The 22063-nt window shown below is 36.8% G+C and overlaps 1 protein-coding gene across 3 annotated transcripts in view; it reads right to left on the reverse strand.

The window, feature by feature from the left end:
- The window catches only part of GRID2 (glutamate ionotropic receptor delta type subunit 2), a 1267385-nt gene that overhangs the window by 273075 nt on the left and 972247 nt on the right, over positions 1-22063 (reverse strand). For 2 of the 3 annotated variants that reach the window (XM_064484825.1, XM_064484834.1), the window contains exon 10: positions 20933-21130. In XM_064484825.1, the coding sequence (XP_064340895.1) occupies positions 20933-21130 (198 nt within the window). The remainder of the gene's footprint in view (positions 1-20932; positions 21131-22063) is intronic. The other variant, XM_064484830.1, reaches the window with a different exon arrangement.

The raw sequence follows: 22063 nt of genomic DNA on the forward strand, positions 1-22063 counted from the left end.
AGCTATGTTACTAAGAGGGGAGGGATCAGATCAATGAGCAGTCTCTTCCACATTTCCCCATGGAGAACCATTGTTTCAAGATTGATGCCTGTCCCTTTAGTCTCTTTTCTATTTCTACATATGCTCATGCCTACATATTTTTCCCAAAATTTGATCAAACTTCATAATATAATATAATGTATTTGAGTAATATGCACATACACACACAGAGCTATTCAATCTTTCAAAAGCCTGCACAGAATTTAGAGCAACTATTTTGTCACCTTTGAATTTTCAGCACAGAAATAGCAGATCGTAGGTACTCAACAAGTACTTATGATTATGATGGTACTTTGATAAAGTTAATCATTTTCCCTTGAAGAATTTTTAGGATGTTTCCTCTTTCTTGCCTATTACGAGCCATGGAATTTCATCTCGCAATTTGTATTCAATTGAAAATTGCTTCTTGGAGCTGACCACACTATTTCTAGAAACATATTTTTCATTATTTCAATAGATGTTTTGTCTCTGACACCACCGTAGTGATAAAACAGTATTATTTAGTTTAGTTTTTATGTTGTCATTATTAGCCTTATTTCTAAGCCTCTTGCCAGAAACCACACACATTCCTTTGAGCTCTCTCTTCACAACCACTCCTCCCCCACACTGCCATGGGCATAATGTTAAAGTCCTTCTAGAAATAGTTTAGTTTTCACTAGTCTCTCTCTCTCTCTCTCTCTCTCTCTCTCTCTCTCTCTCTCTCTCTCTATATATATATATATATACACACACACACACACATATCTATCCTTTTTTGCTGTTCTTCTGTATCTCTCATATAGCACTTATCCCATAAATACCAATTTTATCTTCTCAGTTATAAACTTCTTGAGGCAGGAGCTTTATTGTCATAGTTTTCTATCCCCCTAAATATTTTTCACACTGCTTTGCCCACAGTAGATTTCCAAAACAGATCTGTTGACTTACTTGCTCTTTGCTATGTGGGAAGAGAAATAGGTGTTTTTATACCACCCTAAGTTTTGGAAGGAAAGGAATAGATTTCAAGGCTGTATACTACCTAAAGAAGTCTCTGTCATTATGAAGAAGTCTCTGACTTTACAGGTTTTTTCCATATCAAGCTATCAGCCCGGCTGCCTGACTTCAGTAGTCTGGATTTTAATGTTTTCAGCTCACGTAGGTGGTGTGAACCTCCACATACGCTAGCTGTACAACCCTGTACAAGGGTGGCACTGCCCTCCTTGTTCTGAGGACAGATCTACGGTTCAGAGAAAGTAAACAGCTTGCCCAAGGTAATAAGTGAACAAACTGTGAAGTTGGCCACGCCCACCATTCTGTGCTTGCTACATCTGATAAGCTTTTTGCTAGTATGGTTTCTGTGTAAACTCTTTCTCCTAACTACTTACCCAGAAATTATCCACCACTCCATTTCTTTACCTTTTGGCACAGATGAGCGTTTATATTCCTACTCTTATTTTTCGACTCCAGATTGGCCCCTAAGCAATACTCAGACCCAGGTAGTACTTGGGAAAAAGAGATGAACAGACACAATGATGGTGCATGCATATGCGTATGAACACAGAGGCATTATTGGCAATTATAAGAACTGAATAATTCTCACACTGAATAAGGTGGAAAACCATTGGAGGGTTTTAGGGACAGTGTGGTATGATCTGACTGGCATTTAAAAATAATCATTTTGACTGCTGTGTTGAAGATAGACTACAGAAAGAAAAAGCTGTAGTATGGTGGATAGTTAAGAGGGTAGGCAAGGAGGTAAAATGGTGGCTTGCATCAGAGGGTAGTGGTGGAGTGGTAAGAAGTGGTCCTATTTAGGACACAATTCAGGTTTATAGCCGGAGAAGACTGCCGGTGCACACTGTATGAGGTGTAACAGAGACAGGAGGAGTCACGGATAACTCCAAGGTTTCAGACTGCGTCACGTGGAGACTGGAGTCGCCACACACTATGACAGGCAAGGCTGTGGGCAGAGCAGGTGGGGGTGGGGGTAAAACCGGGAATTCAGTTTTGAACATGTTACGTTTGAGGTACCCATTAGACATCTAAGAGGAAATGCCAAATAGTAGTAAGAACTATAAGCCTGCAGTTCAGATGAGAGGTCTGGGCTAAAGAAACAAATCTGAAATCTGTCTACTTACAGATGGTAATTCAATCCTCGAGAATGGCTTGTGGAAGTTGACGTGTGGATAGCAAAGAAAGTGTTGACGTGTGGATAGTAAAGAAAGTGTTGGCTGTCGGATCTCCCTCTTCCCTTCCTACTTCTCATCTAGCTACTTAGCTCTTAGAGAACAGGAACTCTGTTCTATGTTTTTTGTATCCCCCACAATGCCAGCCACACATTAGGCCCCAATAAATGCTTATTGAATGCTGAGTGGGAAGCAAGTCTCAAGTTATTTATAAACTGCAGTTGTTCAGGCATTATCCTGCAGCATTAAAAGGGATTTAAAAATAATACCATGTCTGCAATTTCCAAGAGGAAAGCTACTATCTTCAAAGAAAAGGACCGTCAGAAAGAGTCACGTAGAGAGACTTTTTTAAAACTTTCTGAGAAGTCATCTGAAGGCTGCTTGTGAGCAGAGACTATAGAAGCAATCTCTGCCTGAAATGCCCAAACTGTAAATGCACATTTCAACAAAATGCAAACCAACGATAATGACTAAAATTAAGTGAATTTTAATTTTCATAACAGTAAACTTTTCAATCATTCTAGAATTCATTTCAGCCTGCTATTAAAGATGTTTTTAGAGCTCTGCAGGGGGGAAATGTAAGTTCTCTGTAAATGAGAAAGAACTAGCTCCCACAAAGTTTGTCTTTATGAGAAGTGAACCTGTATTAAGCTGTTCACCGAGTAATTCTGTGTGGTGTTTGGTGAAATACAGATTGAGTGAGAGACACGTTAGATGTCCTCACACACCTACTGGGAGCCTCTGTGGTCACCTCGTCACTTGATACAGCTGAGACTTGTTAGGTACTCGGGTGTTTGCTTATTTTTTAATCAAGGAAACCTTTACCTATTTTGAAGTCTGTCACTATAAAATCACCAAATTACAGGACGAAACTCAGAATCATTAAGGCTTAAAACATTTACAACCTGAAGTATCCAAATGGCAGTCAAGGGTAAACCCAGAAGTATCTTTCAAGATGTGGCTCTACTTACAAATATTCATTCTGATATTAGTATGAGAATTTAAAACAAACTCCTCAAATGGGGTTGGTACATTCATGTGAGTGGCTGTTAAATGATCCCAAATATGGTTTTGATGTTGTATAAAGGATATTTTCTATTTCTCTTCAATATTAAAGTTAAATTTTTATTTAGGAGTTAAAGTTATCAACATTGCAAACAAAACAAACAAAAAACACAGGGAAAGAAGGAGTGCATTCTCCATTGCATCAACTACTTTCTAGACCATCATAAATTATTATCCTCTTTCTTTTGTGGTATATTTCTCCAGGTCCATAATTTCCAGGCTAACACAGGCTATTATTTCATGGAATGGGCATCCTAAATAAAAATGACCAATCAATCTAAACACAATTCCCTAAGAGTATGTCCATAAAATCATATAGAATTTCAGGGTTGAAATGATCTTTAGAAGTTACTTAGAAGGGCCTCACCCAAATCTGCACTCTCTTTTATGCCTGTGGAAGTTATCTTACTCATTAATTTTATCCCTACACCATGACCAAAGACAGATGAAAATCTAGGTAATAGATGGCATTTCAATAGCCAACAGTGGAATTCAGGGTTTATATATCCTCAAGTTATGAGATTTTCTCATCATAGCACCGGTCTTTATATCACCTTGGCTTTGACTGATGCAGTAGTCTTGTTAATTTATATCCTATAACTCACCAAATCTTTTTAATTCTACACATATTTTACTGAATTTTTGTTTGTCCTTGCCCATAACTTTCTTTAAACCTGAGAGCCATTCCTGGATAGCGTCATTCCCTTTGGCAAATACTCACTCTCTGTTCTTTAGCTTTGATTCAAGACTTATTATTCACTACTTATCCATGCTTGCCACCTATTAGACCAAGTACTTAATGATTCAAGTCCTTTATCTGATTGAAATGCTCCTGACTGTTTGCAGTGTCTGCCAATTAAATATCACCTGCAAATTTAGAAAATTGCTTCTACAACCATTCGCTAAGTCATTTGCATCTACATAATTTATTTCTTTTCACAGATCTCTTTTTATCCTTCTCTTTGGTCCACTGATTAAGTGTTAAAAATCCTCCCTTATCAACAACAAATATTTGGGGCCATTTTTTCTCTTCTACTTACATACACACAGCTTGTGTGATTTCCCACATCTGTGCTCCAGTTCCTGCTTGTATAACCAGTGGATTATTTTTGAACACTCACTATTCAGACATACAAACATGCAATCTTATTACCACATGTACTTTTTGAACTTCTTGCCTGACTATAGCTGACATACTCTGAGATAGTCAACCAGTCCATTAACACCTGTTTTGTCTAATTTAAGAATTAAAATGTTAGTCATTGTCCAACGTAAAGTCTCTATAAAGGCTTCTTTAAGGGCTTCTTTTCTCTTTACACATTTTATTGTGACTCCCTTCGCAAAGCTACCTTTTCATTTCACAAGGCTTGTACGCATTTGTCACTGGGCAGTTGTGTGTGTGGGGAGGAGTTCTTTGGTGAGTGGAGTTTCACTGGTGGATACAGATATTCTCAAGTCTGGTTTGCAGTAATGGAAAAATAGGGTGGAACTATGTAAGTATATTTGTGTGTGTAATGGTGGGGCTTATCTGATGATCTTCGGGCACCCAACTGAGGAACCTCTCCATTCACAAGCATGGGTCCTTACCCACTGCCTTCTCCTGATCCAGTGAGTAGCTTGCTCAAGAGGCAGCTTCTGGCCTAGTCCTAGCTAACCACCTCTGTCTTCCCTAGATCAAAGGAATTAGCCCAAACCCGGTTTCTTAAAAAAACGGAGATTGCAATGGTGTTAATTGTTGTGCCTCCTGCCACTTGTTTTGGTGGCACAGATAGGCCCAGCTCTAGGGCCTGTCTCTACGTCTGATGTCTTCTCAGCTGCCCCAGTATTCCTCTCTCCAGTGCGGATGGGAGAGGAGGCAGCACACCATATTCTCAGGTCCTCTGAACTCTCCTACCAAGTGAGCAATCTCTTCCCGCTAGGTTTTTTGTCTCTCTTAGCAGCAAAAGTAACAGCAGTGCTCAAGTACAATAATTTCAGGCCTTCAATAATCATCTGGTGCACAATCTTCATGCTACACCAACACTCCAAATTCAGTTTTTATAATGGAGGTGAGAGGAATACATATACTTCCTAAACTTTTTTTTTTAGCCCTATACATCACTCACATAGGTTCCAAATGCACATTACTAACCATTCCTGGACAATTCTGTTAGGGTGTTCTTCAGCCATCTTAAAATCAAAATGTCTACAGCCAAGCTCTGAATCTCTGCTGCCCTTTTCCAATCTGTTCTCCTTCTCAATTCCCTGTTTCTGTCACTGAGTGTCCATCTGCTCATTCTCCTCTGCTACATTTCTCACCAAGTCGCAACACCTCCTTTCTCTTCTCCTCCAGCTTACCAAGTTCTAGTCATTTTTTTCTTGGAATATGGATTGATTTCTCAAAATCTTTTTTTGTTGTTGTTGCTAATCCCCTATTGCTATTGTTTTAGTTTAGACACCCCTTAATTCCTCTCTAGATGTCTTTTTGTCTTTTCCCTTCAATTTATCTTTTCCCTTCAATCCAGTGCATCCTTGGCCTTACCTCAGTTATCTTTCTTAAACATAAGTGAAATCCCACTTTTCTGTTACAGAAAAATCTTTTATAGTTTTCACTGGCTAAATGATAAAGTTCAAACTCTTTAGCTTTGCAAGCATGCTTTTATAATTGTCCCTGTTGTTGCCTCTCTCACTCCTACTCATCTTGAAGACCTAGCTCACATTTCTCCTCTTATGTGAAATCTTTTCAACTCCCAAGGCAGAGGCTGCCACTCTGCCCCAGGTTGCCATGGCACCCTGTACACATTACCCTATGGCATTTATCGCACTGTGTTTTTGTTATTTATTTACACATTTGTCTTCTGTGTATACTACGAGATTCTTGAAGGCAGGAACAATGTCTTCCATTCCTTTGTATCTGTGATGCTAGGCACAGTGCCCAGAACAGACCATGCATTCAAAAACATGCGGGGATGAAAGGATGAATATAGGGCATTCTGCTTGGCATGCAACATAAACACAACTTCAGCCCTCTGGTTTCCAAAAGAGGGACTATGAAAAGAAAAGAAAAAAGGCCTCTCTTTCTCTCTCTCTCTCTCTCTATATATATACACACACACACATATTCATTCTGATATTAGTATGTGAATTAAATATATAATATATATATTCCTGAGCCTTATTCCTAAAGGGTCATTTGAAAAGAAGTGAAAATGGAAGTGAAATAGGTGTACTCAGAAGATGGAATTACCAAGAGATGGGAATGGTTTGAAAGCCTTATGGGACAAAGCATGAGTTTTAGCTGGGACTGAAAATACAGGAAGATGAAGTGAGTGAGGACAGCCAAAGCAGATTAAAGCGGAATGCGATCTATATGGAGTGCGATAAAATGTGGGGAAATGAGACACAGACTGCAGAAAATAATGCATGCCTTTCTAAGGAGTTTTAAGTTGTTTTTTTTTTTTTTTAAAGGGAAAGAAGACAGGTTTTTGAGAAAAAAAGGTGAGATTTTCGGAGAATTTTAGAGATGCACTCCCTAAATCCTCTCTATGTAGTCTTACGTATCTTCAACTCATATCCATCCAAACTCCATCTGAACCTTATTTGAGTACACAAATTTTAAAAACCTGCACTGAACAGTTTCTGAGTATAATTTCAATGCTTTTAAGACCAAGCTTACACTAGAACTCTGTTCCCCTCAGGTAAGGGGATAAAGTAAGGGGATAAGAACTTGGACTCTGGATCAAAACTGCCTCAGTTTGAGTTCTCCACAGCTTTGCTAAGTGACTACAGGCAAGTTACATTACCTCTATAGCCCTGCTTCATCACCACACTGTCGGGATAAGAGTGGTACCTACCTCATAGGGTGGTTGTGTTTCTGAGTGCTAATAAACGGAAAGTATATAGAATTGCTTCAGCAATAGTAAACTCTATATAAGTGCTAATAATTATTCTTTGGTCCACTTCAAACTATGTTTTTTCACTCCTGATGGTACTCGTCTTGTCAGTGCTGTCAAGTATGTTGCTGACTGAAATATGTGCCTCTAATTCCAAGGGCAATCTATTTTTATTGTAAAGCACAGCATATAAAATAGTTCCAAGTTATATAACACAGAGTTGTAGTGCTTTCCTTATAAAAGCACTAACCATTCATATTGCATATACTTATCTTATTTTTTTACTTTATTAATTGCCCTACTCCATTACACTAGATTTCCTTTTAGATTTATATTGTTTAACGGTCTCCTCTTTTGAAACTCTAGGTCGTATCTTTTACAGCTTTACCTACTGTGGTCTTAGTATTTTCTTATGTATTTTATCCCTCTTCGTGTGGCAGAGAAGCAGTGAGGCTAACAGTGCTCCATAGTTTTGCAAATATTTTCTATGTTTGTAATTTAATTCTTTATAATTTAATTTGATTATTATCATTTTTGATTTATTCATGATTTAAATTTTTGTATACATGTAACTGTTGACAGTTTCCATATAACTTATTCCATTATTTTTAAGCCTCTGAAAGATATCTTTGTTTTGTATGTCCACTATCTACTCTTTCCCCCTTCTGATAGCAGCCTGCCAGTTCTCTTGCGGAATCAGCATTTCCCCACACTTATCTCCAGTATTTTACACTGAGCTGCTCCTTCCCTCAGTTCCCGAGGTGGGCACAGGGTGCAGGCTGGCACTGAGAGCGCCGCCTCCCCCCGATCACCCCCGTACTAAAACTGAGGCGCTCTGTTGAACTAATGGTAAAAGACAATCTATGTTTACAATGGGATGGATAAGAGGATGAAATCTAAGTCTGGACCTGCTGAAAGTTATTTTGCTGCCTAAAAAGGAGAGCCTGTCTGAGAACTGGGGAACTACAAAGGGAAACAGAGCTGAGAGATGGAGACAGTGATGTCAAGGCCTGAGGAAATGAGCCTCGATCTCATCGCTGGATTGTTGTGAGCCAGTCAATTATCTTTTCACTTCAATTAGACTGTCATTTGCAACCAGAGGCACCTAATTAGTCTGGCTTAGAAAATAAAGGAAGGTTTGAAAACGATAGAGGATTCCTGAGCCTGTTTACAAGTGGTGGGGGAGGAGCAAAGGCGTGAAAAAGACTGAAGACATAAGAGAAAGAAGGGTAAAGAAAGGTCTGGGTACTTCAAATTTTACTCTATGCTGACTGGCCTCAGATATATCTGTCCATCCTAGAGCCCGTATGGGAACTCTAGACTCGTATCAAGTACTAATTTCATTTTCTGTTTGGATAACTCCCAGGGGTTGAATCCACAGTTGTTAAGGGGATGGGCTCTGAAGTCAAACAACTTAAGCTCATATCTTAGTTCTCCCACTTATTAACCATGTGACCTTGAACAAGCTGCTCAGAGTCTCTGTTCCTGGGTTTTCTTATCTATGGAATGGGGATAATAGTTATATCTATTTCACAGAATTGTTATGATTTCAGGAATCAGTACCAATAAAGCTTTAGAACAGCACCTGGCTATTTTAAAATGTTAGCTACTATTATTACTCATTTCTACAATGTTAGTTTTGATTCCACACTCCTCACTCTCCACCCAAATATTTCCTTCCTTAGTTTTCCCTATGTCAGTAAATGATCCACTCTCAATTCAACTGTAGTGAGTGGCTGTGACCAAATATAACAAGCTATATAATCAATGAATTAGAAGCTTAAAAAGATGGGAGCAAAGCCCCAAAGTTTAGCCTTATAATAAGGATAGAACTTCTTTTAGATGGGGCTAAACTTAGCAGGCCTTCGTAGATTGGCTGATTTTATTAAACAATGAGATGTCATTTGGAGGATTTTAAATAGAGAAATGTTATTATCTAATGTATATCTTAAAAGATCATTTGACTGCTAGTCATTCTTTTATGTACATGTATTTTCTTGATACTTAAAGTTTCAGTGGTAAACCAAATGGATAAAATTTTTGCCTCAATTAAGCTTAGATTTCAGCAGAAGACAGATAAACAAGAAGGTACATAGTAAGATGGTGACATGTGTTACAAAGAACAACAGAACAGGACAAGGCAGTGCTGAGGGGAGGAGTTGTGAATAGGCCTCTCTGATAACTTATCAGCAGACACTGTGGAAAAATGAGGTGGAGGGAGCGATATCTGGGGGACAGCAATCTAAGAAGATGAGACTGGAAGTAAAAAAGCCAATTTCAGCAAGCCTGAGGGAGAGCAAGGAGGTCTGCGGGCTTGGAGCATGGTGAGTGCGGGAGAGACAGACGAGGTCACAGGGGGAGTTAGGAGGCCAAAGGATGCCGATCGTTTTAAGGATGGTTTTTACTCTGAGTAGGACAGAAAAGCTAACCAGTGGTTTTTAGCAGAGGAGTGACTAGATCGCTCTGGCTGCTGTGTTAAAAATAGACTGAAGGCAGTTAAGAGTGGAAAGAGAGAAAAATGGAAACTCTTTAGTTGCAATCCAGGGGAGAGATGACCAGGGCTAGAAGTAAGGTAGTGAGTAGAGCTAAGGAAAAATGGGAACAAAGTCTTTTTCTGCTGCTGTGGCTGAAAAGAGAAAATAGAAAGCCTTTGGGTGAGAAGATATCATTGGCTTTGCTCTTTCTCTTTGCTATTCCCCATCTAATCTATCAGCAAATCCTGCCAGTCTACCTTTAAAATATGTGTTAAACTTACTATATCTTTTTTAACGTGGAACCTGAGGAGGATTTTACCAATCTGTCAGTCAGCAGATAAGATGAAACCCACCTGCCTTCCCTGCAACACACGCCTGAATTCATTTTCTCGATTAATCTTCACAATAACTTAATTCCACAGAGGTGGAGGCTGCAACTCCAAGAAGTTAAACTCTCAGAGGCTCACATGGCTGGTAACTGTGTTCCCAGTATCCACAGCCAATGTCCGTTTCAATCCAAAGCCTTTGCGTTGCCACTAAGGATGAGAGAATAAGTGGAAGGATTTTGAGGTTGAAGAGTCAAAAAACCAAGGGATTCACCTTAGATTCTCATAGTCTTTGCAGTAAACCACAAGTTTTAACAACTGAAAATGAGAAAGGTGTCAATGATGGAGAGTGGGACTAGGAATAGAGACTTGAAAAGTATGGAAAATATTTGAAGCAGCCATTGTGGAGATTAAACTAAGAAATCAATAGCTAAGAAATTAAAGGACACTGGAGAATCAGTGAAGGCTCTGTCGACAGTGTTAGCTAGTAAAGTACTGAAGTGAACTCTGGCAGCCAAGTGCCATGACCCGCTACAGCAACAGCGCATTACCCTGCACAGGGTAGGAGAGAGCAGGGGTAAGGATGAACATAGGAAGCACCGAAAAGGACTGAGAGCTTGAGGATGACTTGAGTGGAAATACATCCTTATTTTGAGTTCCTAGAGAGAATTCACTTCCATTACTTTCATCATTTACTAGAGGCCATGAAATTTTGCCTGTTTTTTCAGAGACTCAGGAATCTGATTTCTGTTCTTTATTGGGGAGACTCTAGCTACTTTCCTTTTGTTTTGTTTTGCCAGTTACATGTGTGCTTTCTGAGGGGGATCTGTCCTGTCACTTCCACCAGGCAGACTTCACAGTATTTTCTTCTTGTGCACTTGGAGACCTGGCTAAACATTCCTCTTTACCCTCAAATCAACCAACCTCCTAATAGATTTCAGTATCAGCATAGATGCCCCTTATAATCATCATCTCGGGACATTTATAAAAAATATTTTTTGAAGCAGTTTTAGATTTGCAGGAAAATCGAGCATACAGTACAAATAGTTGCCATATACCTTTCTCTGGCCTGTCTGGCTCCACCCCCAGCACAGTCTTCCTCATTATTATCATCTTGCATTGGTGTGGTACATTTATAACAACTGATGAGCCAATATTGAAACATTATTATTAACTAAAACCTATAGTTTGTACCAAGGTTCACACTTCCTGTGGGGAAGATACGATCTTTCTCAACTTCCCCACCTCTTGCCTACAGATTTAAGTATCACCAGACATATTCTCACAGCATTTCTTCAGTATCAAAGACATATCTCTGTCCTATCAAAATCAGTTCTCAATCTAAGTTTTATTCTGTCTGCTCTGGGATCTTCATCCCTCACATACTAACTTCTCTTTCTTATATTAAATTCTCTTTCTTTATTTTTCTTCCTCAGCCTATAATTATACTCAGGTTTCTCTTAATCTAAAAACAAACAAGGCTATAGGCAAAACATTATCTCACATACATTTCAAAAACGTTCTCCTAGGGCAGTCTACCCAAGCAATAGAAATAAAAGAAAGAATAAACAAATGGGACCTAATTAAACTTAGAAGCTTTTGCACAGCAAAGGAAACCGTAAGTAAAACAAAAAGACAACCTACAGAATGGGAGAAAATTTTTGCAAATGATGAAACCAACAAAAGCTTGATCTCCAGAATATATAAGTATCTCATATGACATAATAAGAAAAAAACAAACAACCCAATCCAAAAATGGGCAGAAGACCTAAACAAACAATTCTCCAAGGAAGACATACGATAGGTCAATAGGCACATGAAAAAATGCTGAATATCACTAATTATCAGAGAAATGCAAATCAAAACTATAATGAAGTATCACCTCACACCAGTCAGAATGGCGGTCATTCAAAAATCCACAAATGACAAATGCTGGAGAGGCTGTGGAGAAAAGGGAACCCTCCTACACTGCTGGTGGGAATGCAGTTTGGTGCAGCCACTGTGGAAAACAGTATGGAGATTCCTCAAAAGACTAGGAATAGACTTACCACATGACCCAGTAATCCCCTCCTGAGCATATATCCAGAAGGAACCCTACTTCAAAAAGACACCTGCACCCCAAGGTTCATAGCAGCACTATTTACAATAGCCAAAACATGGAAACAGCCTAAATTTCCATTAACAGATGACTGGATAAAGAAGAGGTGGTGTATTTATACAATGGAATACTATTCAGCCATAAAAAACAACATAACACCATTTGCAGCAACATGCATGGACCTGGAGAATGTCATTCTAAGCGAAGTAAGCTAGAAAGAGAAAGAAAAATACCATATGAGATTGCTTATATGTGGAATCTAAAAAAAAAAAAAAATGAACATAAATACAAAACAGAAACAGACTCATAGACACAGAACACAAACTTGTGGTTGCAAAGGGGGTGGGGGGTGGGAAGGGACAGACTGGGATTTCAAAATTTGTAGATACTGACAGGCATATGCAGAATAGATAAACAAGATTATACTGTATAACATAGGGAAATATATACAAGATCTTGTGGTAGCTCACAGCGAAAAACAAAATGTGACAATGAATGTATGTATGTTGATGTATAACTGAAAAATTGTGCTCTACACTGGAATTTGACACAACATTGTAAAATGACTATAACTCAATAAAAATTGTAAAAAACAAACAAACAAGACAACAAAAACTCCACCAACTTTTGTCCCACTCTTTCCCATCTAAACTTTCTGAAAGAGTAATATACTCCTTGCGTGTTGGTTTCACCTTTTTACCTCCAAGTTTTTCCATAATCTTTTGCAGTCAACCTTCTTCTCCCATCGTGCTACCAAAACACATTGGGCTTAGGTCACCAACAACTTCCAGACAGCCAGCCTAGTGGATATCTGATAGTCCTTCCGACTGTGAATATCCCACAGACACATCCAGCTCACTTCTCACCCTATTCTAAACTGACTTCACAGCTTTCCTCTCCAAATCTTTTTAAAATCAATCTCTTTCCCAATGAATTACACACCATTGTCTTATTTATTCATACTATGAACCTAGGAATTATCTTTGACTCCTTCCTTCCCTTCACCTAAGTGAATAAATTCTGTTGATCCTACCTTCTTTTTGCCTCTACTTCCATATTTTTCACCCCACCCACATTGTTAGTGTCTGAGGACAGATTCTCATCACTTGCTTTGGAGAGCAACAAGGGCCTCCCACAATCTTGGCCTGCTTTCCATACTATTTTCCATGTTTCTCCTTTTGCTTATGCTCTTCTGTTTATCAGAAGACACTCCTTGCTTTTGGTCAGTACCACTTTACCTAGGTAATTACTACTGATGTCCTGTCATCCATAAACACATCTCCTTCTTTAGGGAGTTTACCCTTCGCTATCCCCACAGTGTTCCGTGCGTGCCTTTAACAACAAACTTACTACATTGTACTGTAATTACTTGTTCAAGGTCTGTGTTTCCTATTAAGCTAAGAGCTCCTCAAGGGCAAGAACCAAGTCTTGTTTATCTTTGTGTCTCCAGTGCCTAACGTAGTGCATATCTACCACCTAGAAACCATCGATGAACCGTGTTTGCTAGAGGCACCCTCACCTCACTCAAAGTGGCATTGCTCCATATGCCTTGAACATAGCATTAATGTTTGTTAACTGATACTTGTTTTAAAATATTTACAAAACCCTGAGGTAAATATATATTTTCTATGGTGAATGTGTTGAATTAAAATATCTATAATGGAAATATATTTACCTTTCAGCACCAACGAACTGCTGAACTGTGTCAATTGTTAAAAATGAGGAAACCTGTGTAGCTTAAGGCAGGCAAGTTTCTTCTGTTTAGTCCTGGAGACTCTTTGTTCTTCAGGCAATGATGTTATTGGCATTATAATCACTAAATAGTATCTAATCATCAATATCATATTATGACATAGCTACCTTTGAAAAGGATCTTTACCCTTGTGAAACTACAGAGCTATAATTTAGTCTGCTTGTTCTTCCTTCTGTTCCATTTCCTGGGTTCTGGTTTTACTCCACTGTTACATCTGTTTTCCTGGGGGTGAATCTCTGGCCATATAATGTAGCACTTGATATTATTTACAGTGAGGACATAGCAAATCTTTTCCTTCATATAACCCCCAAAGGAATTTTTAAACTATGTTATCTCTTCATACTTGTAACTGACATGTTAAATTTACATTCATTTATATAATCAGAAAGGATGCAATTCCTAGGCAGTACTGGTCATTGCCTATTGTTTCTCAACCCCCCAATTACCACTTTTACTCTGCTTTGTACTGTCAGCCTCACAGTGACGTGACTCCGCAAGCCATACTTCCCAGGCTCCTTGGCTACCTGGCCTCCTCTTAATTTCCACCAGAGGGAAGCTGCTGAGGATCTCTGAATGCAGAAGAAAGAGAAGAACCTTCTGCTTGGTTATTTCAGTGGCCGCAGCAGCAGTGTCAGGAGGTGATTCCCAACTCCAGCAGCTGGGCAGAGGCAGCATCCTTTTGGCAAATCCAGCCCTGGTGGAGGGGCAGCTCCTTGGCAGAAACATAGTCAGCTGGAGCACTAGCAGCTCCTGGTATCTGCGTTTCACGCCTCCTCCTTTGCTCTTTCATTCCCTCCAATACCTTTGTCATCAATCCCTGTACTAAATCTCTCTTCTTTGAAATTTCAGGAGTGGTTTCTGTTTTCCTGACTGGACACTGACTTATGTGTGTTGTGTTGTAAGCACTGACAATTTAAAATAAAGTCATCCTTTAAAATGTACCCACTGGAATCTAAATATTATAGTGACTTGAACCCCCACTTTTCTCTAATATGTGGAACATTTACATCCTTTTTGTTTTGTCTTTGAGCTATATTTATATTCCACTTCACCCTTACAAAATTTTTATCCAAATATAATACAAATGCATGCTTAAAGTCTTTTCCTGTTTATCAAATTATATTTTTGTGTCAAAAATATCTCTGTTAAAATTAAAATCTCTACTGAATAACCTGTGACCATAAATTTGATGGTATAAAACATTTCTTTTGGATTGACATCATTATATTAATACATAATGTGGTACTTCATTAGCCATAAAAGTAAAACTTTATTAGAAATGAAGCTTTTTATGATATGAGTGGAACTTTTATTTTTTAATTAATTCACATATTCTATGAGTTTATAATTTAAACGAAGTAGGAGTTAGCACCAGGGTTAGATTTCTATGTTTTTTTCATTTTTATAGAAACCTTGCTCATATGAATGAACAGATAAAAAGAGAGGAAGTTTTGTTTGTTTATTTAGCAATGTCACTCAGTTCTATTCTATACGTAGAAAATTACTGTGATCTAGCATCAGAAGAACTCTGTAACGGTCTAGCATTTGACAGCTTAAGTTCTTTTTCTTTCTTTTACTTTCACTTTTTATTTTTTCTACATGAAACCATCTGACTTATAAAAGAATTGTAGTAACACCAGTATTTCCACTGTCCCTTAGTTTGTGCTTCAGAGAATATTTACACCCAGAGCTACATGTCATAATGATTTTGCCTGTATGAAAGAGGTGCTCTTTATTTTATGAAGTAAGGGAAGGATGACTGTATAAGGGATGAGGTAAATAAGAAATACCAGGGTCATGTTTTCAGGCGGGTCATTTTAGGAAGGATTACTTATAGGAACTGAGAATAAGGAAATTTATTTCTGTCAAGCTACCTGTATCAGTTTGCCCCTTAGAAAGTCCTCTAGTACCTCTGAGGTATGACTATCCCACTTCAAAGGCTCCTGACTTTGGAGAACGGTACCTAAAGAAGGAACAAAATAATAGAACACACAGCTAATTCATATTCCTCTTTCACTGTTTTCTTAATTTTTTGTACTTCTATCTAAACTTGATATACTTGTTACTTTCTATGGTATAAAGTTCTCTGTGGTCCTTTCACTTCTGCTTTTCCCTTTTGAACCAGGGGAAAATAATTTATCAGCCACATTAACTCACCCGTAACAATTTCTCCTGCACCGAGCAGAACATCTCTCTCATTTGTCTATTTCACACTGAAACATCTTTTGGCCAGATCTGTGTGCTCATAAATTTTAAGAGCATATTAATTGCAGAAAGTTATAAAAGTAGTGGGAATGGAGGAGACTTTGCTACACTGTTAGTTTTTAAATAGACTCAATATATACATGTAGGCGATTACTTGCCCTCTCTGTCTGTATTTCCTTGTCTAAGAATCATGTATATACTGAACCCTAACATGTAGTTTTAGTGGGAAGACCCTTTAACATGAGATCAAACCAACTCTGAAGCCTCAGTGCCAACCTCAAAAATCACAGCTGAACAATCATAAGAAATCAGAAACTTTCCAAGTTCCCTCTTTGACTTGTTTTTAATGTGTTTTCCAGAATCACCATGACAAAAACACTTTTAATTTTGATTTCCTCTTAGGAAGGCAGACAATCTTGTTAATTTTAGAAGCCTTATTGTCACGCACAGGGCTATTCGATGGCAATATTTACTGTTATTTAAAATATTCTTAGATTCATGAAAAATGTCTACACTAGTGAAAAATAGATAACAGTAATAAGCTTACTTTTCTGGAGCTCTGTCATAACATTATTACGCCATTTCAATAGTGCTATTTTGCTTTACAGGAATAAACAAGCCTGATAAAACTTTTAATAAGATGAATCTTGTTAGGCAACCTAAATTGCTTTCTGATATTTTACTGGATTACTATTTATATACTTTCATTGACATTTTAAGTTGCTGAAAATTAAAGCAGACGTTTCTATGGGTAATAAATAATCAGAATACAGTTAAGGAGAGTATTAGGTACCCTCAGCATCTTTGCAGTCATTCTGTAATGCCGACTGCCCTTTCCTTCTTAAAATGTTATTTTCCTTCGACTTTCCTGATGCCACATCTTCTCAGTTTTCTTCTTAGCTCTCTGCCTGCTCCAACAAACTCTTAGGTAGCCTTCTCCTCCTTTACTTGCTTAATAAGTATTTCTTAAAGCCCAGTCAGAATGGCTAAATATCTTGAATAAAATAAAAATCTAGTTGCAATAAATAGCATGTTTATGAAGAACAACATACTATTGCTTGTGTGTGGTTTTTACATAATAAATTCTTAAAATGTTTTAAAAATTATAGTTGGAAGTCACCTTTCCACTAACATGCGTGTAACTCCTCATTTTACAGGTGAGAAAGAAAGTCTCAAAAAATTTAACTAACTAGAGCAAGCGCACAACCACACTAAAATCAGCACCAACATTAGACTAATTCCAATGCTTTTCACTTTTCACTTGCATTCAGCAAGTGAAGTTTGTTAGTATGATAACTCTTAAGGATTTTATCTACTATTTCTATAAAATAAACATACGATGTTTCTTCTCTTTCTTGAACTTTATTTTAATATGAAGGCTCACTTGGGTTCAGTTCAGGCAAGACCCCTCAGAAATACAAAGCCAAAACAGTTGTGGGTTTATAATAAAGAAATAAAAGATACATAGTCGTGATTTTAATAAAAGGGATGAGGATGGATCATTCCTGCTTTCCTATTAAAATAATGATATTAATGTTTTTCACACAAAATTCCATATGTAATGGGGTTAGTAAATAAACTGATGTCAGTAAAGTTTTAAAGGATATAAAAACAGCTTTATTGTTTTTCCTATCACTGCTTTCAAAACCTTTAATTTTTTTCTTTTCTACATCTCTTGGAAACAACACAGATCTTTTAGTTTTTTGAATACTTTTAAGCATTCCAGAAATAATTCCAGTCCAGGCAATGATAAAATAATCTTTTGTTGGATTAACCTAACAAAGAATGATGACTGTAAATTCTGGATCTAATTTTTAAAAAACACAAATTAAAGAGACTACCTATCAACCAAAAGCAGGCATAAACTGGAAAGTGTTCAAGCCCTGAAAGATGGTAACTGCTCTGGGTGAGAGCCACTTTTATATGGCTTATTCACTGAGGACCCACCTCAGTTTAGGCAACAAGGGGTAGCTGGAGCTTAAGCAGAAAGTCAGAGTCTCATTAGCTTAATGTGTCAGAGACTGGTGTTTGAGGCAGCCAGGGTATCCAGAAATCAAAAGGCGAATCACAGAAAGTAGGGAGCCACAGAGAAACAAGCCCCCAGATGTATACATAAACTTTCCTCAAATCCTTGGCTGACTCGTAGCCAGCAGGTGAGTAAGAATGACCCTACAAAAAAAAAAAAAAACAGCAGAAAGCAACATCCAAAAGGATAGAAGATCTGAACAAAAGACTCTTGCCACCTATGGTGAGGGAGATAGAAATAATATGTTGAGTCCTATCAGAAAGGCTTGGTAATAATCATAGGCTTTCCACAAAACTCCATAAGGCTGTGTTTAGGAATACAGAGACTGCCAGCACTAAGGGATTTGTCCTAGGAATTAAAGTAAAATCAAAAAGGCCTGCCTTAACAGTCTGTAAAACCAAACCTCCACAGATTCAAGGGTAACTGATAGTAATTTAACAAACTGCTGGAACAAAAGTCAATCCTCTTTAGAGTATACAACCTAAGAGACATAATCTCAAGTCTCAACAATGTACCAACCACAGTGTTCAGTTCCAAGCAAATGTGAAGAAACAGGAATATGAAGAAGGAGGAAAATGTGAACTATGGTTAACAGAAAAACCAGTCAATATAAACTTACCCTGAGATGACAGAGGTGTTGAAATTGTAGCAGACAAGGACTTTAAGGCAGCTATGATAAATATGATCAAGGACATAACAGGAAAGATGGTTAAAATGACTAAGAAGATGGGGAATCTCAGCAGAAAAATGAAAATTATTTTTAAAAAGTTAAAATTCTAGAACTGAAAAATAAGCTATCTAGAATAAAAAAGTTACTAAATGGACTTAACAGAAAATTTGAAATGATGAAGAAAGAATCAGGAAACCTAAAAGCAGATGAGATAAATGATCCAATCTAAAGGTAAGAGGGTAAAACATTATAGTAAAATAAATAAGGTCTCAATGACCTAGAGACAATATTAATAAGGTCTAACTTGAATGTTCTCTGAGTCTCAAATAAAGAGGAGAAAGAGAAGGAAGAAAGTAAAAAATATTTGTGAAATAATTGTCAAGATTTATTAAATCTAGTGAAACATATCCCAGAAGCTCAGTGAACCCTTAACAAAGATAAATACAAAGAAAATCATAGTTAAATACCAAAACCATCAAAAATGGAAACAGAATTGTAAAAATGGCCACTCCTGTGCTAAAAAAAAAAAAAGAACAAAGGTACAAATGATGGCTAACTTCTCATCAGAAACAATATTTGGCAAAAGACATAGAATGGCATCTTTAAAGTCATTAAAAAAAATTATATATGGTGATGAATGTTAACTAGACTTACTGTGGTAATCATTTTGCAATATATACAAGTACCAAATCATTATGTTTTATACCTGAAATCAATATAATGCTTTGTGTCACTTATACTGTGAAATAATAATAAAATACATTTATTACTACTAGAAAAATTGTTGAATAATAACTTTATTTTGATTTTTAAAATAAAAGGTTGCTCTTGCTTTAAAATCACCAGCCTTGATATTAGGAATAATACTACTGCACTTATAATTTTTTTCTTAGACAATAAAAAAAGTATGAAGAAAAATATATTTTGATTATAAGTGACTATGTTCTGAGATTCTCAGTGCTCTTGTCAAACATAAATCTAAATCAGCAATATCCCTATTTGAAAGCACTAAGACAAAAAGTATTCAGAAAAAAATTAACCTGTCAACTCAGAGTTTGCTATATGCTAATAATATTGTTCAAAAAATAAGGGTAAAGAAAGAAATTTTAAGGTAAGCTAAAGTTGAGAGTATTGCCACTTATAGGACTGCACTTTAAGACATTCTAAAAGTTCTTCAGGAAGTAAATGATACCAGGTAGAAGCTCAGATACATAGAAAGGAATAAAAAGCCCCAGAAATAGTAGATAAGAGGTTAAATACCAGAAATTGTCTTTTTTCCCTTCATACTTTTAAAAGTCAATTTATTATTTCAATAAAACACTATGACATTTTCCTTTGGAGTTCATAAAATATAAATACATAACACATAATGTAACAAATTATATTGTTGTAAGTTATTACTTTTTTAATGTGAAATGGTATAATATTAATCTAGATAAAATGTGATAAGAATGCACATTACTATCTCTAGAGTAACCACAGACAAGGAAAAATACAAAGAAATTCAACTAAAAAGCAAAGAGGGAAATAAAATCAAACACTAAAAACATTCAATTAATCCAAAGGAAGGCAAAAAAAGAAGGAACAGTGGGGAAAAAAAATAGAATACATAGAAATCAGATACTAAATTATGAACTTAAACGTGACTATTCAACAACCCATCAGGAAGACATAATAATTAAAAGTGTGTATGCACCTAATAACAGAGCCCCCCAAATAAAGTGAAAACCAACAGAAATAGAGATAAAGAAATATAGAAGTTTAAATACTTCTCTGAGAATTGCAAGAACAAGGAGTAAAATATAAGGATAAATTTACTTTATTTAGATCCATGAACTAAATGATTAGTTCCTAAGTGATCAGAATCTTATTTATTTATTCTTCAAAACTGCATTTTAAAATGAACACAATGACAGGAATTGTGTTTGGAAATTGCATTATGACTTCATCAAGTTATCATATACTGAAAAAAATGTTTAGAGTATAACTTTGGTAAAGGTAAATCCTTGCTCTAGATACTTTTCTATTATCAGGAATATTTAAAAATTTAGCTTTATATTGTTACCATTTTTTCCTTCCACAAAGTTCATGAAATAGTACTGGTTGAGACTTCTCCACTCAACATGGCCACCCAGTGCTTTGTCTTGCACTCATTTTATATGAAATTAGCTCCCAAGGGTTATAGTGACCCTTTAGATACGTGATAATAAACCAATCAACGAAACAAAGAAATGCTTACCTTAAACACTAGCTCTCCTACCAGGCCATTCCATGTCCCATCTTCTTGTGGGCTTCCATACTTGTGATCTGGTGCAACATAAATTTCATAGTTGAAACCCAGGTAGTTAGATAAGGCATCCAAAACATCAATGGAGAAGCCCTGGTATTTCTTCGGCTTACCCAGGACATTTTCAGAAACCATTACGAAAGGTTCTTCCTGCATGGAAATACGAAAAATTCTTGACATCAATCTATATTGCTCCCTTAAGGCAAAGATTAATTCTACAAAGAGTTTTGTTCCCAGTCTAAAAATTGCTTTTTCACTGTGAGAGAATAACTTAGAAATATAACTTATGTGTTATTAATGCATCATTTTATCAAACAATGTCAATTCACCCAATTTCTTGTCATCTCTCATTTAGTTATTACCAAATTCGATGAAAGTGACTACAAAATTTCAGAAACCCCCATGAATTCATTTTTCTTGCCATCTCAGGACCAACCTAAGATTCATCAATAATAAAATCATATTTAAGAGACCATGGATTTATTGTTTCTATCATCAGGCAGTTATTATCTGTATATGTAAAAAATATGCAAGATAATATTTAACAGACATAATCTACATAAATCTCTTTGAAAAGATAAAAACTTCTAGGAACATAAAATTTAGCTACAGTGTATATCATCACATTTACTGGAAGTTATTTGCCAAGTAATTATGAAACTTCGATATAAACACGCATTTCATTGCAAAAGTCATTTCTCGACTACTGTTATGAGAAATTCACTTACCTTTTTGGTAATTTGTGTAATTTAGAAAATTCAGCAAATTGGCTTCTACTTCCACCTCTTTTATCTTTTTGCATTTTTGCTCTCTTACAGTTAACAAATAGTCCCCTTTCACTTTTTAGAACACCCGGTGTTAAGAGAGCTCAATTGGTTTGACACATGCTGGCAGACTACAGAAAATTAGATAATCTATTCCTTAATTTCCTAAACCTGTTCAGAAATCTTTTAGCAACAATAATATTTACAGGTAACCTTTCACAGTGTGTATAGTCTATCCAGTCCTGTGGGCAGGTTAAAATCTATCCTGGGTACCGGCCAGAATACCAAAAAATTTTATCCTTGGATCATTTTTCCTTAG

The sequence above is a fragment of the Camelus dromedarius genome, chromosome 1, assembly GCF_036321535.1.
Source record: "Camelus dromedarius isolate mCamDro1 chromosome 1, mCamDro1.pat, whole genome shotgun sequence".
In the NCBI taxonomy this organism is placed as follows: domain Eukaryota; kingdom Metazoa; phylum Chordata; class Mammalia; order Artiodactyla; family Camelidae; genus Camelus; species Camelus dromedarius.